Below are 20,865 nucleotides of genomic sequence, written 5' to 3' on the forward strand. Positions count from 1 at the left end.
CCACACAAGAAAAATATTTTTAAAAGAAGGTTTCACATATCATCTGGAACTTACAAATTTAACATTATCAAAGAAAGAATATTGTATATTTTTACAAAGACCATTAGAAAGAAATAGCTAAAAAGGTAAGAAACTGCCTCAGAGGCATTTTTTTTTGGTATTTTTTTAAACAATCCTTCCCTTACAGTAAGCTAATGTTATTAAATAACGATGAATAAAATTAAATGAAAAAATTTAATAAATAAAAGATAAAATTAATAAGTAACTGTCTAGAATCAGGACTACCTCCAAAAGTGCCACTTCCTTTTCCCTCTCCAATTCTACTGTAACCATCTCCAAATCCACAACCACTAACATATTTATCAGATCCTTCTCTAAAACTGCTTCTTGGGCCTGCTCCAAAATTTTTCCCACCACCATGGGAATTCCCAAACCAAAGCTGCTTCCTCTTCAATACTTAGAATTTGTATTAGTCTTTTTTTTTTTTTAACTATGGACACTGATGGTATGATAGTTTTGTTATAAAATTGTATCCATGGGATCATGGTCATCAAATATAACTAAAATAAAGGCCTCCCTTCCCTACTTTTTTTTTTTGTGGGGCAATGAGGGTTAAGTGACTTGTTCAGGGTCACACAGCTAGTAAGTGTCAAGTGTCTGAGGCCAGACTTGAACTCAGGTCCTCCTGAATCCAGGGCCTGTGCTTTATCCACTGCGCCATCCAGCTGCCCCCCCCCTACTTTTTTTTTTTAAAGACTATTTGTTTTTGTTTCAATAGTATCAATTTAACCATATCCCAAAAGTAATCTCTAAGGTAATATTCCTCAGTACCTTTTTCATTGCACCAACAGTTTTTTCACAGTAGCATGAGTACAGGTTTTCCAGATTCCTCTCTAGAGACTGTTCTTTTAGGTCAAATCACTCTTCTAGCAATTGAATAAGGTTTTACAATAGTGGCTACTTCCACTTCAGTCACAGACAAAAGTATCACAAAACCAAATGCCCTCAGTCTTTTGCTTGCAGGATCCCTCAGTCTGTTACTTTCCTCCATTACATACTATAGTTTCCCAAACCTTCTTTTGTTCATTCCAACCTTAGGCCTCCAATGAACAATTTATGGAACTATTCCTCTTCTCTCTCTGTGGAAGTATCAATTTTTTAGCCCATTTTCCCAGAGGTAAGCAAAAGGAGAGTCTGCATCAGAGTTCAATGTAGACATGAAGTCAGGGGCATAGTAGAGAATGGTAAGGAGGAAAAGGAGGAGGAAGCATGGGCTATGGCTGAGATGATCTGGCTTTTAAAAGAAAAAAAAAAGGAATTTCCTTTACTTTACTTATAGACTCATACAATAGACTTATTTAGTCATGTAGTTCAATGGTCCATGGTTCTATAGGTTTAGGGATAATTTCTTAAACTTTGGGAAATTTGTTTACTTAGGGGAAGAAAAAGAAATTAAATCATTAGAAATTTACCAAAATATTAACTAAGAGATTAAGCCTAAAAAATTGTAGGTTCACCCAGAAAATCAACAGAATTTTTATATTATTATTATTCTGGTAAGCCCATGAAAAATTCTGCAACAATGAGGTAACTATAAGAAGTAAATCAATTTTAGTAGTTAATAGTAGTAATAATATGGACAAAAGATTATATGGTTTTTACTCATTAAAAGCCGCTTAGAAATCAAAATACTTTTTTTAATATGGCAATACTCTTTCAAAATCTTACCTGCTAATCTCTTCATCCAAGCTCCTTCATCAATACCCAGATTGTTATAAATGATTTTCAATATATTCCCTAGAAGTGTGTTCATATGTTCTGAGTTCAGGGCTGTACAACAAGTATCTGCCCTGTCAGGATTGTTTTCAGGTCCATGTTCCCACCACCGGGACATATAGCTACAAAGCATGGGCAGTATAACTTCCATCACATGTGGCATTTGTGTATAGCGAATTCCAGACTCTGCAAGTTCTACAATTTCATCCATTAGCTTCTCCAAAGATGGTATATTTGGACAAACCTCTTCCACACTAGTTGGCAAATTGAGAGCTAGACAAAAACATTTTAAAAAAATGTTTAAAGAAGGAAATATAGATAACATATATACTCTTTATAGATTTCCATTATTTTATTCTTTATTTACATGTTGAACAATCTAGATACTAGGAATTATGGGCCTTTTCCTTTCTCTGCTCTATGAAATATAGCAGACAGTTCTTGTTTTAAAGGGTTTACAAAAAATATGTAGGGATAACATAATAAAAAACTAAAAGGTAAAATTTACAAATTATATATGCTTACTGGTTAATCCCAGGCCCAGAAATAATATAATAATAGAGTAAATCAAGAAAGAATATTATAGTAGAAAATAATGATGATATTTCATTCTTGTTCTTCAATTCCCACCCCACCCCCAAAAAAAACCCAAAACTTGTTACATAAAAAATATTTGCCTGTTACCCTGAGAGGTTAAGTTACTTGGCCAGAGGATGATATGCTCAGTATAGTTAAGGGCTGCTAAGGGTTCCCCTGAAGCTTTTGAGAAACACGGGACCCAGAGCATGCAGGAGGTCCTGAATATGTCAAGGATGAGGTATCCTACTGTACCCCACCCCTAGCTAACTTAATTTGTTGTTTTCATCCTAAACTGGACTCCCGGTGTATCCTTGAAAGTCAAGATAGGGGCCAGCCAGTCTGTTCCAGGCTGGGAACTGTGCTTGTGCAGCTGGGACCCTGCATAAATGCAGAACATCTTATCTTCATAGTCTAGCAGTTCCCAGGGGAGAAGAATGTGCTTTTTGACATTGCCTGGCTCCTCCCTCTTGGGAAGGGTTTTGTCCTCTTCCCACCTTTACTGTACCTTTCCCTCTCCCATATCACACCACTTCCTGGTATCTCCTCCTTCTTTTGTCCTGTAGTCATAAATATACAAACTTTTGTATAGATTGTGAACTTTTTGGGTTCCACATGCATGCTTACTTCTCTTGTAATAAACCTGGTTTTTACATGATTTTCATGATGTGATTGTTTGTTGATAGTATGTATAAAAGTCAGAACTATAACCCAGGCCTTCCCAGCCCTGAGGCCAGCTCTCTAACCACTAAAATACACTGAAAGCTAGCATAAACAAGGATAAAGCAAACATGGTCAGTTTTAAATAAACCAGAAACAACAGGAGTATCACATTTATAGCACTTTAAAAGTTAGATGAAATCATTCAGAAAAGAGTCAAAAAAGGAAAGAAATCAGTCTTCATCAATGAAAGAGATAAAATGAACAAATGAAAACACCGATTTCAATTAATTAGTTGTAGTAGCAAATATTATCAATTAGTCAATCAGTAAGTATTAATTAAACACCAATTTTTTTATGTGCCAGACAACATTAGACATTGAGGTACATATGCAAAGAATGAAACAATCCCTACTTTGAAGTAGTTTATATTCTAACAGGGAAGACAAGTACTTACATAAAGTACCTGAATAATAAAAATAAAGAGAATAAATATAAATAAATACACAGTAGTTAAACTCAATATAGTGTGGGAAGAAGGGTAATAGCAATTGTAGGGATTAGAAAAGGCTTCATGTAGAAGGTGATGATTGAGTTGAGTGTTGAAGGAAGAGAGAGATTCTATGACATGGTGGTAAGGAGGGTAATTTGAGGCACAGACAATGGCCAGTATAAAGGCATTGAGCTGGGAGATGGAGCATTGTGTGTAAGAAAGAGAAAAAGGACAATGTGGTTAGATCACAAAGTATGGGGTAATGTACAATGAGGCAAAAATGATAGCTTGAGGCAGGGTTATAAAGGGTTTTAAAAGCTAAAGTAGTTCATATGAACCAATTTAAAGAGGAAAAGGTAAAACTGAGAGGTAGAAAAGATGCCATAATTTCTATTGATCTTTAGCTTAGGATTTCAAAATAATGTGCTTTAAAAATGAGTTTTTACCTGTTCTTTCTCTTGTAGACTTAGTGTTATAGATTGAATAAGTATTGTGTTTGTTCAGATGAGTTTCCAAAAAAGCCACAGGGAAAGCACCAGCAAAAGCAGCCAGGCATTCTCCTAATGCAGATCGCTGCCTGTGAAAAAATAAATATGCATGCATATATAAATATATATATATAGTTAGTTAGTTATTATATACATATATAGGTAAATATGTAGTTAACCTTTTTTTGGTTGGATGAAATATTCTGAGGTATTTTATTGAATTTATACTCACAGTTTATAGAGGATATTTCTATAATTATTAATTGTATAAATCCATTAATAGATTTAAAAAGTATAGAAGGGGAAAGGGGAGGGAATAAGCACTTATTAATTACCTAAAATGTGCCAGGCACTGTGTTTAGTGCTTTACAAATGTTATCTCATTTAATCTACATAGTACTAAATTAAATAATTAAATTAGATACAGGGTTTCATAACCCTGTAAAGCAGATGTTATCATCACCTCCATTTTACAGTTGAGGAAACTGAGGCAAAAATATTAAGTGATTTGCCCAGGGTCATACAGGTAATATCTGAAGCTGGATATGAACTCAGGATTCCTGACTCCAGGCTCAGCCCTCCATTCACTATGTCAAATCTTCTTAAGCTGTGGGTTGTGCAGCTGAATGTAGGGGACACCAAAACTCTGACAAGAGTAAAAGGTTATGTATACCTATTTTATATACCTATATAGCCAGGGTCACATAAAAATTTCTTGGGCAAAAAGGGGTTGCAAGTGGAAAAAGTTTAAGAAGTCCTGCACTATACTACCTTACTGCCTCAGCAGTAAAGAAATACTTTGTATAGCTATCAGTAAAAACATTATATATTTAAAATGATAAATATTTCAGGATGGAAAAGAGAAGTAAGACATATAGTACTACAGTAAAATAATGACCACTGAAGTCCAGACATCTGTGTCATCATAAAATATTCTGTTGAGAAAGAGCTATCACATAAAGCATGGATGTATGGGCAAAACCCAAGAAACTAAAAGTGATAGATTTTTAATAACCTGTCATAATTCGGCAATAATGCTATCTAGTACTAAAAAACAAATAATTCTGTTAGCATTAGAAATTAACAATAAAATAACATTTTTTAAATGGGAAAGTATATAAACTACAAGTTGACAAGAACTGTTAAAAAAAAACCTGGAAAGCAGTAAGCAGAAATTATGGTGTAACATCTTATACTGTATACACAATAAGTTCAAAATCAATGCAACATGAAAATTACAAGTTACACCATAAAAAAAAAGGTAGTGAACCAGATTGGCTACCTTTCCTTAGTAGGAATAAGGACAGAGTTCTTAAACAAATAAGGGTTATAAGTTATAAAAAAATAAACTAGATAATTTCAGTTTTATGACATTGAAAAAACACTGCATGAAAAATGATATACCTAGGACAAGAAACTATAAATATAGAAAAATCTTTTAATAGGATATCTCTGATTAAAGCTATGATATGTAAGGTATAGAGATTAATACAAATACAAATGCCTAAGAGCTATTTACCCATGGTAAATGATATGTACAAACATTTCAAAATAACTGCAAACTTTTAACAACAAATGGCAAGATGACAACAGAGGGGACAAGTTAATGTTGGTGGAAACTCAGGCACACTAATTCATAATTGGTAGAGCTTTTAATTAGTTTGCCCATTCTGGAAAAGAATTGGGAATTATATGAAAAAAGTAACTTAAACGTCATACCCTTTGACCGAACAACCCACAGCTGAGCATATACCCCAAGAAGATTAAAGAAATGCTCAATATTAATAATGTACTTACAGCAGTATTTTTTTTGTAGTAACAAAGAATTGGAAACAAAAGAGAAGTGCCTTGATTGGGGAATGGCTAAACAAATTGTCATGAATGAATATAATGGGATATTGTTGGATTTTAAGAATATGAAGAACTCTAAGAAACATAGAACACATAAAATGCAGACTGAAGAATGCATAGCTAAGAAAACTATAGTTCTAATGCATACAACAATGCAAATGGAAAGAACAACAAAAACGAACACTGTGCAATTAATTAGCCCACATGGCCCTAAAGAAATGATTTGAAAATACAAAACTCTGCCTTATTGCAGAAGTAGTTTGTGGAGGGCAGGGAGGGAGAATATGGGTATGGAACATTATATATTCTTTTAGACTTGGTTAAAGTATTGGTTGGTTTTGCTAAAATACTTTTAAAAAACCCAATATTATGGGCTAGTGAAGGGGGGAGAGATATATTTAGAAAGGAGAGTGATATAAAATCATATCAGTAATTTTTAAAAGAAAAATAAATAAGGGAAAAAAAGCATTCACTAATAAAAAAGTGCAAAATAGAGTTATGCCCTTATTTTCTCCCATATCTGGGAGAAAAACTATTCAGGCTTTACCTGTTAACACAAGAAATATATTTCCTTTTTTAACATGTGATGTCATGTAAAACATATTTCTATGTCAGCCATGTTGCAAAAACAAACAAAAATTTAAAAAAGAAAGTTTAAAAAGTATTCTTTGCATCCCCAAAAAGAGCAAAAGACCTATTTGTACAAAAAATATTTGAAGCAGCTCTTTTTGTGCTGGCTAAGAATTGGAAATCAAAGGAATGCCCATCAATTGGGGAATGGCCGAACAAGCTGTGGTATATGACGGTGATAGAATATTATTGTGCTATAAGAAATGACAAGCAGGATGATTTCAGGAAGAACTAGAAAGACTTGTATGAATTGATGTATAGTGAAGTGAGCAGAACTAAGAGAACATTATGCACAGAGACAGCAATATTGATAAAGAACTGTGAGTGACTTAACTATTCTCAACAATAAAATGATTCAAGACAATCCCAAAGGACTATTGATAAAACATACTATCCACCATCAAAGAAAGAACTGATATTGATTGAACACAGACTGAAGCATGCTATTTTTCACTTTCTTTCATTTTTTTCTTTTATTCAAGTTTTCTTGTACAAAATGACTAATACAGCAATGTTTTACATAATTAGACATGTATAACCCATATCTGCTTACTGCCTCAGAAAGGGGTAAGGGGAAGGGAGGGAAGGAGGGATAAAAATTGGAACTCAAAACTATAAATAAAAATATTTATGATTTTTTAAAAAGGATCAAGGACTTGACTAGAGGTACATAGCTATTAAATGTCTGAGGCAGAATTTGAAGAAAAAAATGGTATGCTTCAAATCAGCATTCAAACTTTTTCTCTGGAACTGTGTAGCATTTTTTCATGAAAAGTCTTTTGGGGTTGTCTTAAATCATTATATTTCTGAGAACAGCTAAGTCATTCACAATTGATTATTGTACAATATTACAGTTATAGTGTACAGGGTTCTCCTCGTTCTGCTCACTTAAATTGGCATCAGTTCATATGAGTCTTGCCAGGTTTTTCTGAAACCATCTTACTTGTAATTTCTTAGAGCACAATAGTATTCCAGTACATTCATATACCACAACTTGTTCAGCCATTCCCCAATTCATGGGCATCCCCTCAATTTCCAATTCATACTTACATTTAGTTAAAAGTCAAAAAATAAGATGGAAAATGAGCAAATAGGAAAAGATCTTGACTATGGAAAGTTACTATGGTGAAAGGGAAGATCAAAACATAAACTCAGAAGAAAAGTCATAACTTCTACATCCAAAACTCAAGGAGCTTTAAAAGGATTTTTAAAAATCAATTAGAGAGGTAGAGCAAAAATTGGGAAGATAAATGAGAATGATGCAAAAAAAATCATTTAAAAAGAAGCAACTGCTCAGTAAAGGAGGCACAAAAAACAAAGAAGAAAAAAACACCTTAAAAAACAGAATATGCTAAATGGTTAAAGAAGCACAAAAACCCAATGGAGGAAAGAACGCCTTGAAAAATAGAATTGGCCAAATGGAAAAAGAGGCACAAAAATTCACTGAAGAAAAGAAATCCTTAAAAAATAGAATTGGTCAAATGGAAAAAAGGTACAAAAGCTCACTGAAGAAAATAGTTTCTTAAAAATTAGAATTGGGAAAGTGGAAGCTATGACTTTATAACTCATGACTTTATGAGACATCGAGAAAAAATAAGACAAAATCAAAACACTGAAAAATCAATAGGAGAAAATGTTAAATATCTCACTGGAGAAACAACTGACATGGAAAATAGATTGAAAAATGATAATTTAAGAATTTTTAGACTACCTGAAAGCCATGATCAAAAAAAGGAACCAGACATCATCTTTAAAGAATTATTCAATGGGGCGGCTAGGTGGCGCAGTGGATAGAGCACCGGCCCTGGAGTCAGGAGTACCTGAGTTCAAATCTGGCCTCAGACACTTAACACTTACTAGCCGTGTGACCCTGGGCAAGTCACTTAACCCCAATTGCCTCACTAAAAAAAAAAAAAAAAAGAATTATTCAAGGAAAAGTGCCCTGATAATCTAGAACCAGAAAATAAAATAGAAATTGAAAGCATTCAATGATCACCCCCTGAAAGAGATCCCAAAATGAAAATTCCTAGGAGTATTATAGCCAAATTCCAGAGCTCTTGGATCAAGGAGAGAATATTGCAAACAGCCAAAAAGAAACAATTCAAACATCATGAAGACAGTGTCCATGTCAGGATAACAAAATATTTAACAGTCTCTCCATGAAAAAATCTGAGGGCTTGGAATATGATATTCTAGAGGGCAAAAGAACTAGAATTATAACCTATCCAGCTAAACTAATCATAATCCTTCAGGGGAGAAAAAAAGACATCCAATGATATAGAGGACTTTCAAACATTACTGATGAAAAGACCAGAGCTAAATAGAATATATGACTTTCAAAGCCAAGATTCAAGAGAAGCATAAAAAGGAAAGAGAAATTATAAGGAATTTAATAAGGTTAAATAGTTTACACTTCTACATGGGAAAAGATACTTGTAACTCCTAAATACTTTCTTATTATTAAGGCAGGAGTTTTCAGACAGAGGATGCAGAAGTGAGTTGAATATGATGGGATGATTATCTTAAAAACAAAATTAAGGGGTGAAAAAGAGAAATATACAGGAAGAAGGGGAAAGGGATAAAATGTATAATTTCAATTACATGAAATTTAAAAGGCCTGCACAAACAAAACCAATGCAGTCAAAATTAGAAAAAAAGAAGAAAATTGGGGTGGCATTTTACATCATATCCAATATGAGAATCTTAAATAATTTATTAGTACTGAATATAGTAGGCACTTAATGAATGTTTAATTGAATTAACTGAATTTTTAATATATAGTGATATAATGGATCATAAGACTGTATCAGTTCTTTTGATAGATCACACATCTATAACAAATTTATGTTGTGTTTATGATTGCATTTGCTTTGTCTTGCTAACTTTTTGCTTGTAATTCAAATGTTCTTTTTACTTCATTAGCCTGTTAGATTAAAGAACATCTAATAGCTCCCTAATACCCCAGGTTATCAAGGTAATTTTAAAATTTAAGTCTAGTTCTGGTCAAGTCTACACATAAGGAAAAAGATATTCTAGAAAAGCGATGTAATATTTAACATACATGTAGGGTTTGATCACAATTAGTCTTTATCTTACCTTTCCACATAGATACTCTTGCTTGTTCCCAGAGCATATAAGCTAGTCAGGATTCTATAACAAGAAACCTGTACATCTTCCACTAAAAAAAGGGGGAGGGGGAATTAAAAATTAAGAATATCAGCTTTTAAATGTTAAATTTCAAGGCTATGTTGGAATTCAAGAAAATTTAGAACAGAAGAAATATCAACTTTAAAGCAATGCAAAACTAACAAATGAAAACAGAGTAAGAACAAATATATAGATACAACATAAAATATAACATAATACATTTTTGGTTCTAGCCATCTGTTTTAAGGAGTTCAAATTATATTATGAATAATACTCTTTATTACCCTTCAGGAAATATTTTATCTTTCCTTTTGTGACTAGAAGTACTGAGGCACAAAAAAGTCCGAATTTATCTGATCATACTCTAATTTATAATATTAAACCTAACGTCTTTAAGAAAAGCAAAATGCTTAAGAGGAAGGAAAGGGTAATAACCTTGGATTTTCATTTCTATCCCTGACACAATTTGATACAAGGTAGCATAGTTAATAAAGATATAAAATTATTGTCTTCAATAATTGGAACAAACATTTCAAGGAATTGCAGTTTATTTGTATTTTATGTGATTAAATAATGCATGGAAAGTCTGTGACAACTACTATGAACAAATGAAACCAAATGACTCCAATGCTTTTGTCTATGGCTTTGTGTGTGTGTGTGTGTGTGTGTGTGTGTGTGTGTGTGTGTGTGTGTGTGTGTGTGTAACGATTAAAGGATTTATAACTAGAAAGGACCTTTTAAATCATCTAACCCTTCTTCTTTTTTTTTTTAAAGTAGAGCACCAGAGAAGTGACTCCAAAAAGGTACAGTAATACAAATGACGAAGAGAAGAGGCAGTAAGGCAGCCTGGTATATCTAATATCAACCATGACAGGACTCTTGTTTTAATGACCAAGACAGTATAATTAAAGTATCAGTAACAATAACTTATTGTGTTATTTCCACATCAAGAATTACAAAGTTGATTTAAGGATACTCCTTTCCCTAGGTGCCAAAATTATTAGTTTGTGAGCACAATTAGTTGTGAGCACAATCCAAAGTCTGTAATTAGCTAAAGAATTCATCAAATTAAACTTGGCAAAAAACACCAGTAGAATTAAAAAAAAAACAGTATGGCTTGTTGAGGTACTATGTCCTATGCAAAGGATTCACTGATAAAAAACAAATATACTGCCTTTACAATCCCTGATTATAATGAAATGCTATTTCAAAATCTCTGTAAGAGATACTATACATACATATTAGGTCTTCTCCAAATTGATGTTGTCCAATATGTTCAAACAGTGAGGACAGCATTGGCAAGAGAGCCACTGTGGTATAATTAATAATTTGAGTCACTCCTTTTGGCTGGTTTCTGGTGTGAGTGAATTGTCCTTGTTTAAGATTTTCCATGGTTTTTTCCAAATCCTCAGCTGCATTATCCAAAAATGCTCTCAATGCTGTTTTAACACTCTCCATGCCAGTTTTCATCACAGTCCTACATAGTAAATACAAAAATATAGAATTGCTTATATATTCTCATAAGATCATATGTCATACAAACAAAATCTGTTGTTCTCATTTGGTTTCTCAAACTGAATAATCCACTAAGCCAAAACAAAACTTATTAAAACATATTTTCATTGTGAGAAAGTCCTCTAAATCTAAGTTTGTGTTACTAATATTTTGGATATCCAAGATCCTTTCATATACCTATATACCAGACTGTCTATCTCAAAGAAGATATATTCAATAGCTATTGCTGTTAAGTCTGTTAGACTAAGTAATACACTGGTTATCCATTCTTTCCCAAGCTCTTATAAAATAAAAATAAGTTGTTAAACACTATAATGAGCTACTATGAGTACTATGAAATCATTTTTAGAGTTTAAATCTTATTTTCAATGCTTTAAGCAAATGCTAAGCAAATCTAAATCCAGAGGGTCAAAGGGTGCCAATTATTCTGCATTTGGATTCATTTGATAAGCTTTCTTTTTGGCAGTCACATTACAATTCTGGTCATATACTTTGTCCTTCCTAGTTTACAGAAAGAGAAGTCTCTTCTCATTTTCTTCCTTGAGATGACTTAAAACATCACCAACAGATGACTTTCAGCTTTATGTACTAAGCCCCAGTCTCTCCACTGCATGTCAATTCTATATTGTCAAATGACTACTGGTTATCTCTACTTGGATGTTGCTTTAGCAGTTCACACTCAATATACAAGAAAGTGAACTAATTGTCTTCACCCATTAGGTCCTTCCTTCCTTCCTTTAAATTTTCCTATGTTGGGTGATAGCACCACCTTTCACAGCCTCTCAGGCTTGAAACCTGTTATTCTTAATTTTTTCCTCTCCCTTCCACTGGATCATTATCAGTTCTATCACCACTGTGTCTTGGGCTTCCAGCTTCTACCCTACATTTTCATTACAAACCCGGCCCTCATTTCCTTTTTCCTGGACTACTAAGTACTTCCTAACTAGCTTCATTTTCCTGGTGTCTCCCTTTTCTAGTCCATCATTCACAGAGCTGCCAAAATAATCTCCTTAAGTACAGGTCTATGTTCATTCATCTGCTCAAAAACACTTTCATGGTTTTGCATTGCCTGAGATAAAATAAGAAATCCTTAGCTTGACATTTAAGACCCTTTATATATTAATTTCAGTATAGTTTTCTGGCTTTCTTTTATGCTATTCACCTTCATATATGTTCCAGCCAAGTTAGAAAACAATGTGGAATAAAACTGAAAGGGATCTAGCTGATAAAGCTGGAAGGTGTCTTAGAAATCATTTAATCAATTTCTTTATTTTATGAATGAGGAGACTGAGGCCAAAGAGATTACTTTCCCAAGGTCACTCAGAGCTAGAATTCAAACCTCCTGTAAATCCAATACTTTGTCCATTAAACCATAATAATAATATCTAGCATTTATATAACCCTTTAAGGTTTGCAAAGCATTTTACAAATATCTCATTTTAGCCTCAAAACAATCCTGGAAGGTATGAGATATCTGTGTCTCTCCTTTACAGATGAAGAAAATGAGGCTGAGAGAGGTTAAGTGATTTGCTTATGGTCACACAGCTAGCAAAATGTTAAAGGTAAGATTTGAATTCAGGTCTTTCTGACTCCAGGACCAATGTTCTATCCATTGTGCTACCTAGCAGCCCCTCACTCTCTTGCCTTATCATGTACTCTCCTCGGTCCTGGGATTCACAAAGACTAGGGCATTCCCCCATACTAGAATCACATTCTATGTTACTTCTTGTTGAAATAATTTTCTTCCTTCAAGGCACAGCTCAGGTGCAACCCCAGGAAGATGCCTTCCATGATTTGCCTGTGATGCTTCTAAAAACTTTTATAACAAATTATATGGGTCTATTCCTTGCCATTATCAAATCCTATCTGTGTTTGTTTTATACACATACATATATAAGGACTAAAGAAAAAAAATTTCAAAAAGTTATTAAAACATCAGACCCCTTCAAACTTTTGGCCCATCCTATACAACTAACTGCTCTTTCTCCTAAAATTTTCAGATTGTTATAAATATCCCCTCTCAACATATATATATATATATATATATATATATATATATATATATATATATATATATACACACAACACACAAATCTTCATTGATTTTAATGGAATATATATATTTTTACCTTGCATCCAAAGTCTGACCCAAAATATGAAGGCAGTTGACAATTGAAGAGGCATCATTTCCTAAACAAGAAGTAAAGTGATTTGTCATTCACCCTCTAAATACAGGAAATACTCCTCTTTATCTCTGCTTGTTTTTCAAAATGATTATGAATTAAAATGGCCAGTAAATCACACAGCAAACTGGTTCAGTGGTAATGACTTTACAGTCAAGTTAAAAACCATGCACATTGTCTATTTAATGGTGGAGATGCAGGTGCACGTAGGTAAGCAATAGAGCATTCATTGCTCATCAGAAAGCCAACATACTCAAGAAGCACTCATATCTGGAGGTTAACTCAGGCTATCCCTCTTTTACCTGAGCTCACAAAATTCCATTTTAACTAATCCATGTTTATCTGCATTCTTATGGTATTCACCTCAAATAAATTAAACTCTTTTATGTGGTAGAGACCAGTCATGCAAAAAAGCATCAGAGATGGAAGAAGCTGATCTATTGTTCCCCATGACAATGCAAGTCAGATTTCTAGGAATCAAGTTATCTCCCTGCTAAGATATTTGAAATCCACAAGTGTCTTTGAAGGTAATAGTAAATGACTACTTTGTTTTTATGCCTTTTATCCAGAAACCACTGAGTATATTTACCTATAATCACCTATAAATACAAAATATGCACATAAAGAATGCAGAAAATATATTCAATATGCATGGAGATTTATTTTTATATGTTAATATAATATATATATATATTTCCTAAAGATTAAAAACATATACATGAAATGACACACCCAAAGTAATGAGGTAAATTCTGTTCAGATATAGCTTAGTAATTTCTTAATTACACTACTAAATTTCATCTTCCAGTTCATGAAATCAACAAATCGTCCTTTAAAAATAGGTATGCTTATCCCTGACATTATCAATAGTAAAATATATAATTAAAGGTGGTATTTACATTTATAGAAACATTTCATAAATTACTGCTTTGGTAACACATACTTCATAATTTCCACTTGGGAATAGGCCCTGAACTCCTTCCCAAACTGAGTGTAGCTCATGCTTTGTGCTTCTGTAGTGGTGGAGTCACATCATTCTATTTAAGGAAGCTGCAAGTTATAGTGGCCTTCTTGTTTCCTCCCACAGAAAACTTCATTATGTGACTTTACAGATTTGGAGTTATGCCAAAGTAACAAGGGAATACTTCAGAGATCTAGACAAAATAATAATATTCATTTGGAGGAACAAAAGATCTAGAAATTTCATTGAAATAATGCAAAGAGGAAGGAAGACTATTACTTTCAAATTTTAAATTAAAGTGTCCCAAAAGTTCAGCTTAAGTTTAAGCTGTTAAAGCTTTAAAGCTATTAAAGCCTAATGCTGCACTATGACTTTTGGGATACTCTGTATCATACAGCATAAGTAATTTTGGAAGTATTACAGTTGTTATTATATTGGTACAGCCAAGCCATGAGCAATGGATACCTTTTCAATTTTAAAAATTGTTCTTTATTTTTTTGCCACATTTTGTAATTATATCTATACAAGAATTGAGTTTGCTTTGATAGGCTGACACAGACAAGAAGAACTCTGTTAATTACTTTGAATGTACCTATTTATTTCCTCCTGAATTGTGTTACTGCTATATAGAAATACTGTCCATTTTTACAGCTTTATTTCACAATTATATTTTACTGAAGCTATTATTTCTTTGCTAGTTATTTGGGATTTTAAACTATCATGTGATTAGCAAACAGTTTTTTCCTCCCCTTTCCCTATCTTTATGTATTTAAGTTATTTCTCTTGTCATACTGTTTTTGTCCAGTTGTTTTTCAGTTGTGCCTGACTCTTTGTGACCCCATTTGGAGTCTTCTTGGCAAAGATAATGGAGTCATTTGCCATTTCCTTTTCCAGCTCATTTTACAATAAGGAAACTGAGATAAACCAGGTTGAACTTAGGTATTCCTGACTCCAGGCCCAAAACTCTATCTATTTTACTGCCCATGTTCCTTGAAATGTCAAATAACAGCAAAGAAAAGTGAATCTTCTGTACTCAATAAGAAGGATTCTAATGTCTTCCCATGATGTATAATGCTAACTTTTGGTTTTTGATTAACACTTTATCATACTAACAAAGATCCTCTCCCATTCTTCTTGAAAGCTCTTCTTGGTAAAGAACAAATTTAAATGGGGACATTTCAATGCTCCATTATAGTAAAGGAGGGAAGAAAAGGAAACAAAGGAATAGAAGAAAATTTGAGTTTGCTCCAAATTTAAAATTTATATTCTATGTTCTATAACTAAGTTGAACAGCATGACTGAAAATAATCAGAATTTAGTTCTGCCATCTAAGGCTAGATGGTATGTAATACCTCTCCCAGTTATAATCCTATAAAAGGATTCTTTGAGAAAGTAAGAATTTAAAATAAAATTAAATATACAGACTAGATAGTCCACTTCTTTCACTCACTAAGATAACTAGCCAGATGCCTCATATCTGTGCAATTAGTAAAAGCAGAGAGGGCTAGTGAGAAATTGTTAGAATTTAAGAGGTTGAGGGGGTGTTCATGCAACTTGCTGTTTCTAATCTATTAGTTGATCAACAAGAATTTATTTATTGCCTACTATATTCCAGGCACTGGGGGCTACAAAGACACCTGTTCTCAAAGAATTCATATCCCATAGGGAGAGACAACATGCACTTATACAGTATATACAAAATATATATATGAAACTTGAGTATTTCCAAAATAAGTACCATAATATGTAAATAAATAAATATAAGGTCACTGGGTGAGGGGGGTTACAGTAGAATCAGGGAGAATTAGGAAAGTGTAATATAGATGGTGGTACTTGAGCTGAGCTTTTAAAGGAACTAAGGTATTCTAAGAGGCACAGGTGAGGAGTGAGTACATTCCAAGAACAGGTGACAGCCTGTGCAAAGGGACAGAAAAAAAGAAATGAGAGGTCATGTGTGAGGAATAGAAAAGAATCCAATTTGGCAGTATTAAAGAGTACAGACTGGGGACAAAAGTTCAATAAGGCCTGGAAAGATAGATTGGCGCCAGACTGCAAAAGGTCTTAAAAGCCAAATATAGTACTTTATTTTATACTAGAAGTATTAGGAATTCAATGGAGTTGTGTGGGGGACCGACATGGTCAGATTTTTATTTAAGAAAAACTACTTTGTTGTAGTCTACTATAGGGTCAGGGTTGTGGGGTGGGAGGGCAGGGGAGGGAGGGAAAAATAAAAAGTGCATCGTAGAGAATAAAAGAAAACCTAGAAGGCTTTGAAAACAATGTGTAGGACTTATTACATAGGTTTCCATGAAATGGAAATTCATTGTTTCATATTGAATCCTCTCTTATGTTCTGCTGTGTACATGGAAATGTTCTTTTTTCCCTTTTTTCATTTTGTATTTAAGTTTAACATGAATAAAAATTTTTTTTAAAAAAGAAAAACTACTTTGTCAATAATGTGTAGGATGGTGAGAGAAATGAAGCAGGGACACCAATCAGGAGACTGTTTCGATAATACAAATGAAAGGTGATAAAGATTTGAACTAAAGTGCTATCTTAAGAGGAAGTTGTAATAATCGAGGTGAACAATAATGACTTGAACTAGGGCATTTCTTTATGCAATAAATGTGGAGTTAGAACTGACAAAACCTATTTGGATATGTAGGATCTGGGAGAGTGAGGATGACTTTGAGTTTCAAACCTGAAAAACTAGAAGGATGTCAGTGAATTCAACAAAAATAGAGAAGTTCAGAGGGGGAGGTAAGTTTTTGGGAAAATTATAAATAATTCTATTTTAGACATGTTGAGTTTCAGATCTCTCCAGGCTCTTCAGTTCAAAATGTTTAACATCAATTGGTTATATAGGACTAAAGCTCTGGAAAGAGACTAAGGCTAGATACAGGTATCTGACAGTCACCTGCATAGAAGTGAAGACATGGAAGTTGATGAAGAAATAGAGTATGTATTTAAGACAGAAGAGGGCCCTAAACAGAACCTTAGGGTATTCCCTGACCTAGAAAGTGGGATATGAATAGTCATTCAGGAAAGGAGACTAAGCAGTGGCTAGTCAAGAGAACCAAGAGAGATCAATATCACAAAAGCCCAAAAAGGAGTAGGAAGAGAAGGTAATATTTTTTAAAATTTCAAATATTGTAGAAAGGTCAATAAAATGAGGAAGGAGAAAAGGTCACTGAACAATTTGGAGAGAGCAGTTTCAATTGAGCAATGAGGTGAATGGGGAAAATGGGGTGAGAAATGAATGATTAGAGAAAAGGGAATGAGAAGCTATTTCTAGGAGTTTCACTTTGAAAGTGAGGCAAGAAATAGAAATGATAGCTTGAGGGAACGGGAGCAGGGTCAAATAAGGGTTTTTTTGTTTTGTTTTTTTTAAGATGAGGAGAATTAGGCATATTTGTAGGTAACAGGGAATGAGTAAGGAGGAAAAGAGACACTTTGGGGCAGCAGGGAGAAGGAAGGGAGGGAGGCTTTGATTATGAGGCCAATTTGCCAGAGGAGATGAGAAGGTGCATCATCAAGGGTAGAACTGTGTAAGGAGGTTAGCTTTGGTGAAGAGAAGGGTTCATTAATGACCAGTGAAAAGGAGGAGTGAAAGAAAGTGAAGTTCAGTTTATCCAAATTACAACTTAATCCTGATCCTAGTGGCTATCATCTACTGACCCCCAGGACATTCTTGCTTCTTTCTCAATGAGTTCAGTTTCTGGCTAAGAGCTAGAAACTTCTCTTCAGCTCAACAACTACCTTCATACAAGGGGACTTCATTCAATATACATGATAATGCTCCCTTAAATACTCTAACCTCTTACTTCTTCAGTCTCTTCAACTAGCACCCCTTATAACTCAAACACACAGAGTTGGTCACATTCTCAATCCTGCTATCATACAACCTCTTTGAAAAATTTCTGTCTCTGATGAAGAAGCAGCCTTTCTCACCAAACTTCTATATGTTGATATAGATTCCATCTCTTTCCATCTTCTCTACTATCATACTCCAATCTCTCCATATCTACTTTTTGCTTCCCTGCCACTTACAAACATATCCATGCCTTCCTTTAAGTCCTACAATACTCCTCATCCTATATTTCTCCTCTCTTTCTCAGCCAAACTCCTTAAAAATTATCTTTACTCACTGTTTCCACTTTCTTTCCTCTCACTTTTTTTCTCTCTGCAATGTGACTTCTGTTCTCATTACTCAAATGACACTGCTTTTTCCATTTGTGTTTCAGTCACTTCTGACTCTTTTTGACCCCAATTGGGCTTTTCTTACAAAGATACTAGAGCATTTTGCCATTTTCTTCTCCAGATCTTTTTTTTTGGGGGGGGGGTGAGGCAATTGGGGTTAAGTGACTTGCCCAGGATCACACAGCTAGTAAGTGTCTGAAGCTGCATTTGAACTCAGGTCCTCCTGAATCCACGGCCAGTGCTTTATCCACTGTGCCACCTAGCTGCCCCTCCAGCTCATTTTAAAGATGAAAAAACTGAGGCAAAGAGAGTTAAGTGACTTGTCTAGGGTCACATAACTGTCTGAGACCAGATTTGAACTAAGGTCTTCCTGATTCCAGGACCAGGACTCTATCCACTATGCCAACTAGTTGCCAGAATGACCAATAATGTCTTATTTGCCAAATTTAATTCCTTTTTCTCAGTCTATCCTTTTAGACTTCTCTCCATCATTTGACATTGTTTGATCACTTCCTGAATATTTTCATCTCTCTGAATTTTCATGGCTGCTCCTACCTGGTTCTCCTCCTAGCAATTTGAGCACTTCTAAGTATTCTTTACTAGTTCTTTATCTATGCCATGCTCACTGTGGGCATCTCAAAGTTATGCCCTAGGGCATCTTCTCTCTTGCCTTCATACTCTGTCACTTGGTGACAGCATCAGCTTCCACAGGTTCACTTATCAGCTTTATTCAGAAGACTCCCTTATCCATATATATGGAACCATACTCTCTCCTGAGATATGACTGCCTACTGGGCATTTCAGCTGGATGTGCTGAAGGCATGTCAAATACATTTTCTAATAAGTACTCATCTTTCCTTGCAAATTCATCCCTTTTCTGAACTTCTTTACTACTGTTGATGGCCCTCCTATCCTTTCATTCACCAATTCTCATAACTTTGATGTCATTATTGATTGTTCACTCATTTCTATCACAATATCTGCCCTATACATCACCTTTATACTCACCTTTATCACTTTGGATCAGGTCCTTGTTCTCTCTCTCCTGGACTATTGGAATAGCCTTCTACTTAGGTTCTCTACCTCAGATCTTTCTCTGCTTTACTCTATCTTCCAGAGAAATGCTGAAGAGATTTTCTTAAAGTACAGATTTGAACATGCTGTAGTGCTATTCAATAAATTCCTGTTGTTCCCTATTATCTCTAAGATCAAATATAAACTTCCTTGTTTGGTATTTAAAGACTTTCACAGGGGCAGTTGGGTGGTGCAGTGGATAAAGCACCAGCCCTGGATTCAGGAGGACCTGAGTTCAAATCTAGCCTCAGACACTTGACACTTACTAGCTGTGTGACCCTGGGCAAGTCACTTAACCCTCATTGCCCCACCAAAAAAAAAAGTCCTTCACAATCTACCTCTGTCCAATCTTTCCAGTCTTCTTATACTCTACTGTTCTCCATCCACTTTATGATCCATTTATATTTGTCTATTTGCTATTCTTTACACACATCACTCCCTTTTCTGTCTTTATGCCTTTACATTACATTGTATTACATGAAAAGAATGTTTTCTCTCTTCACCTTTGCCTCTTGGATTCAGTTTCCTTTAGTAATCAGCACAAGGGCCATTTTCTTCAAGTGGCTTTTCCTGTATTGTGCCCTGCTCCCTTTTCCATGCATACATTTATATATTATCATTAGAATGCTTTTGTCTTTATATACACAGTGTTTATACAAATTTCTTAACAAATAAATATTGATTGATGATGTCTAGTTTTGGGATTCTTTTTTTGAGAAGAGAACAAGAGAGAGCTAAAGGAGCAAAGCTTTCAGTTCCTTGGTAAACTCATCTGCTCTACTCTTTCTGGAACAGAATACTTTTTTATTATCCTTAGCAACATAAATATGTGTTATATTATATATGATTTATATATAGCTATAATAAAATTAATTACATGCTTAATTATTAATAACATGACAAAATTATACTACATACCACTCACAAAAATGTAGTGATATATAGAGAAATCATCATTTTCCTCCAATAGCTTTTGAAATTGGACAGAAAAGAAATTAGTATTTTAAAAAATTTGGTAGGAAGAGAAATTACATTTAAATTAAGGACACATTTCTTTCATATCCATTAAATGACTTTGGAGTGTGAGTGCAATGATATTCTGACATGTATATTTGATAGGAATAGGGGCAGCTAGGTGGTGCAGTGGATAGAGCACTGGCCCTGGAGTCAGGAGTACCTGAGTTCAAATCTGGCCTTAGACACTTTACACTTACTAGCTGTGTGACCCTGGGCAAGTCACTTAACCCCAATTGCCTCACTAAAAAAAGAAAAAAAAAATTTGATAGGAATGCTAGAAAAGTGCTAAATTCA

General features: G+C 34.2%; 1 protein-coding gene across 1 annotated transcript in view; it reads right to left on the minus strand.

Moving 5' to 3' along the window:
* The window catches only part of RYR2 (ryanodine receptor 2), a 758,695-nt gene that overhangs the window by 159,121 nt on the left and 578,709 nt on the right, over positions 1-20,865 (minus strand). Inside the window, 5 exon segments of the mRNA XM_044000528.1 lie at positions 1,729-2,049; positions 3,952-4,082; positions 9,571-9,652; positions 10,860-11,098; positions 13,266-13,326. Coding sequence (XP_043856463.1) covers positions 1,729-2,049; positions 3,952-4,082; positions 9,571-9,652; positions 10,860-11,098; positions 13,266-13,326 — 834 coding nt within the window.

Source organism: Dromiciops gliroides, chromosome 4 (assembly GCF_019393635.1).
Source record: "Dromiciops gliroides isolate mDroGli1 chromosome 4, mDroGli1.pri, whole genome shotgun sequence".
In the NCBI taxonomy this organism is placed as follows: domain Eukaryota; kingdom Metazoa; phylum Chordata; class Mammalia; order Microbiotheria; family Microbiotheriidae; genus Dromiciops; species Dromiciops gliroides.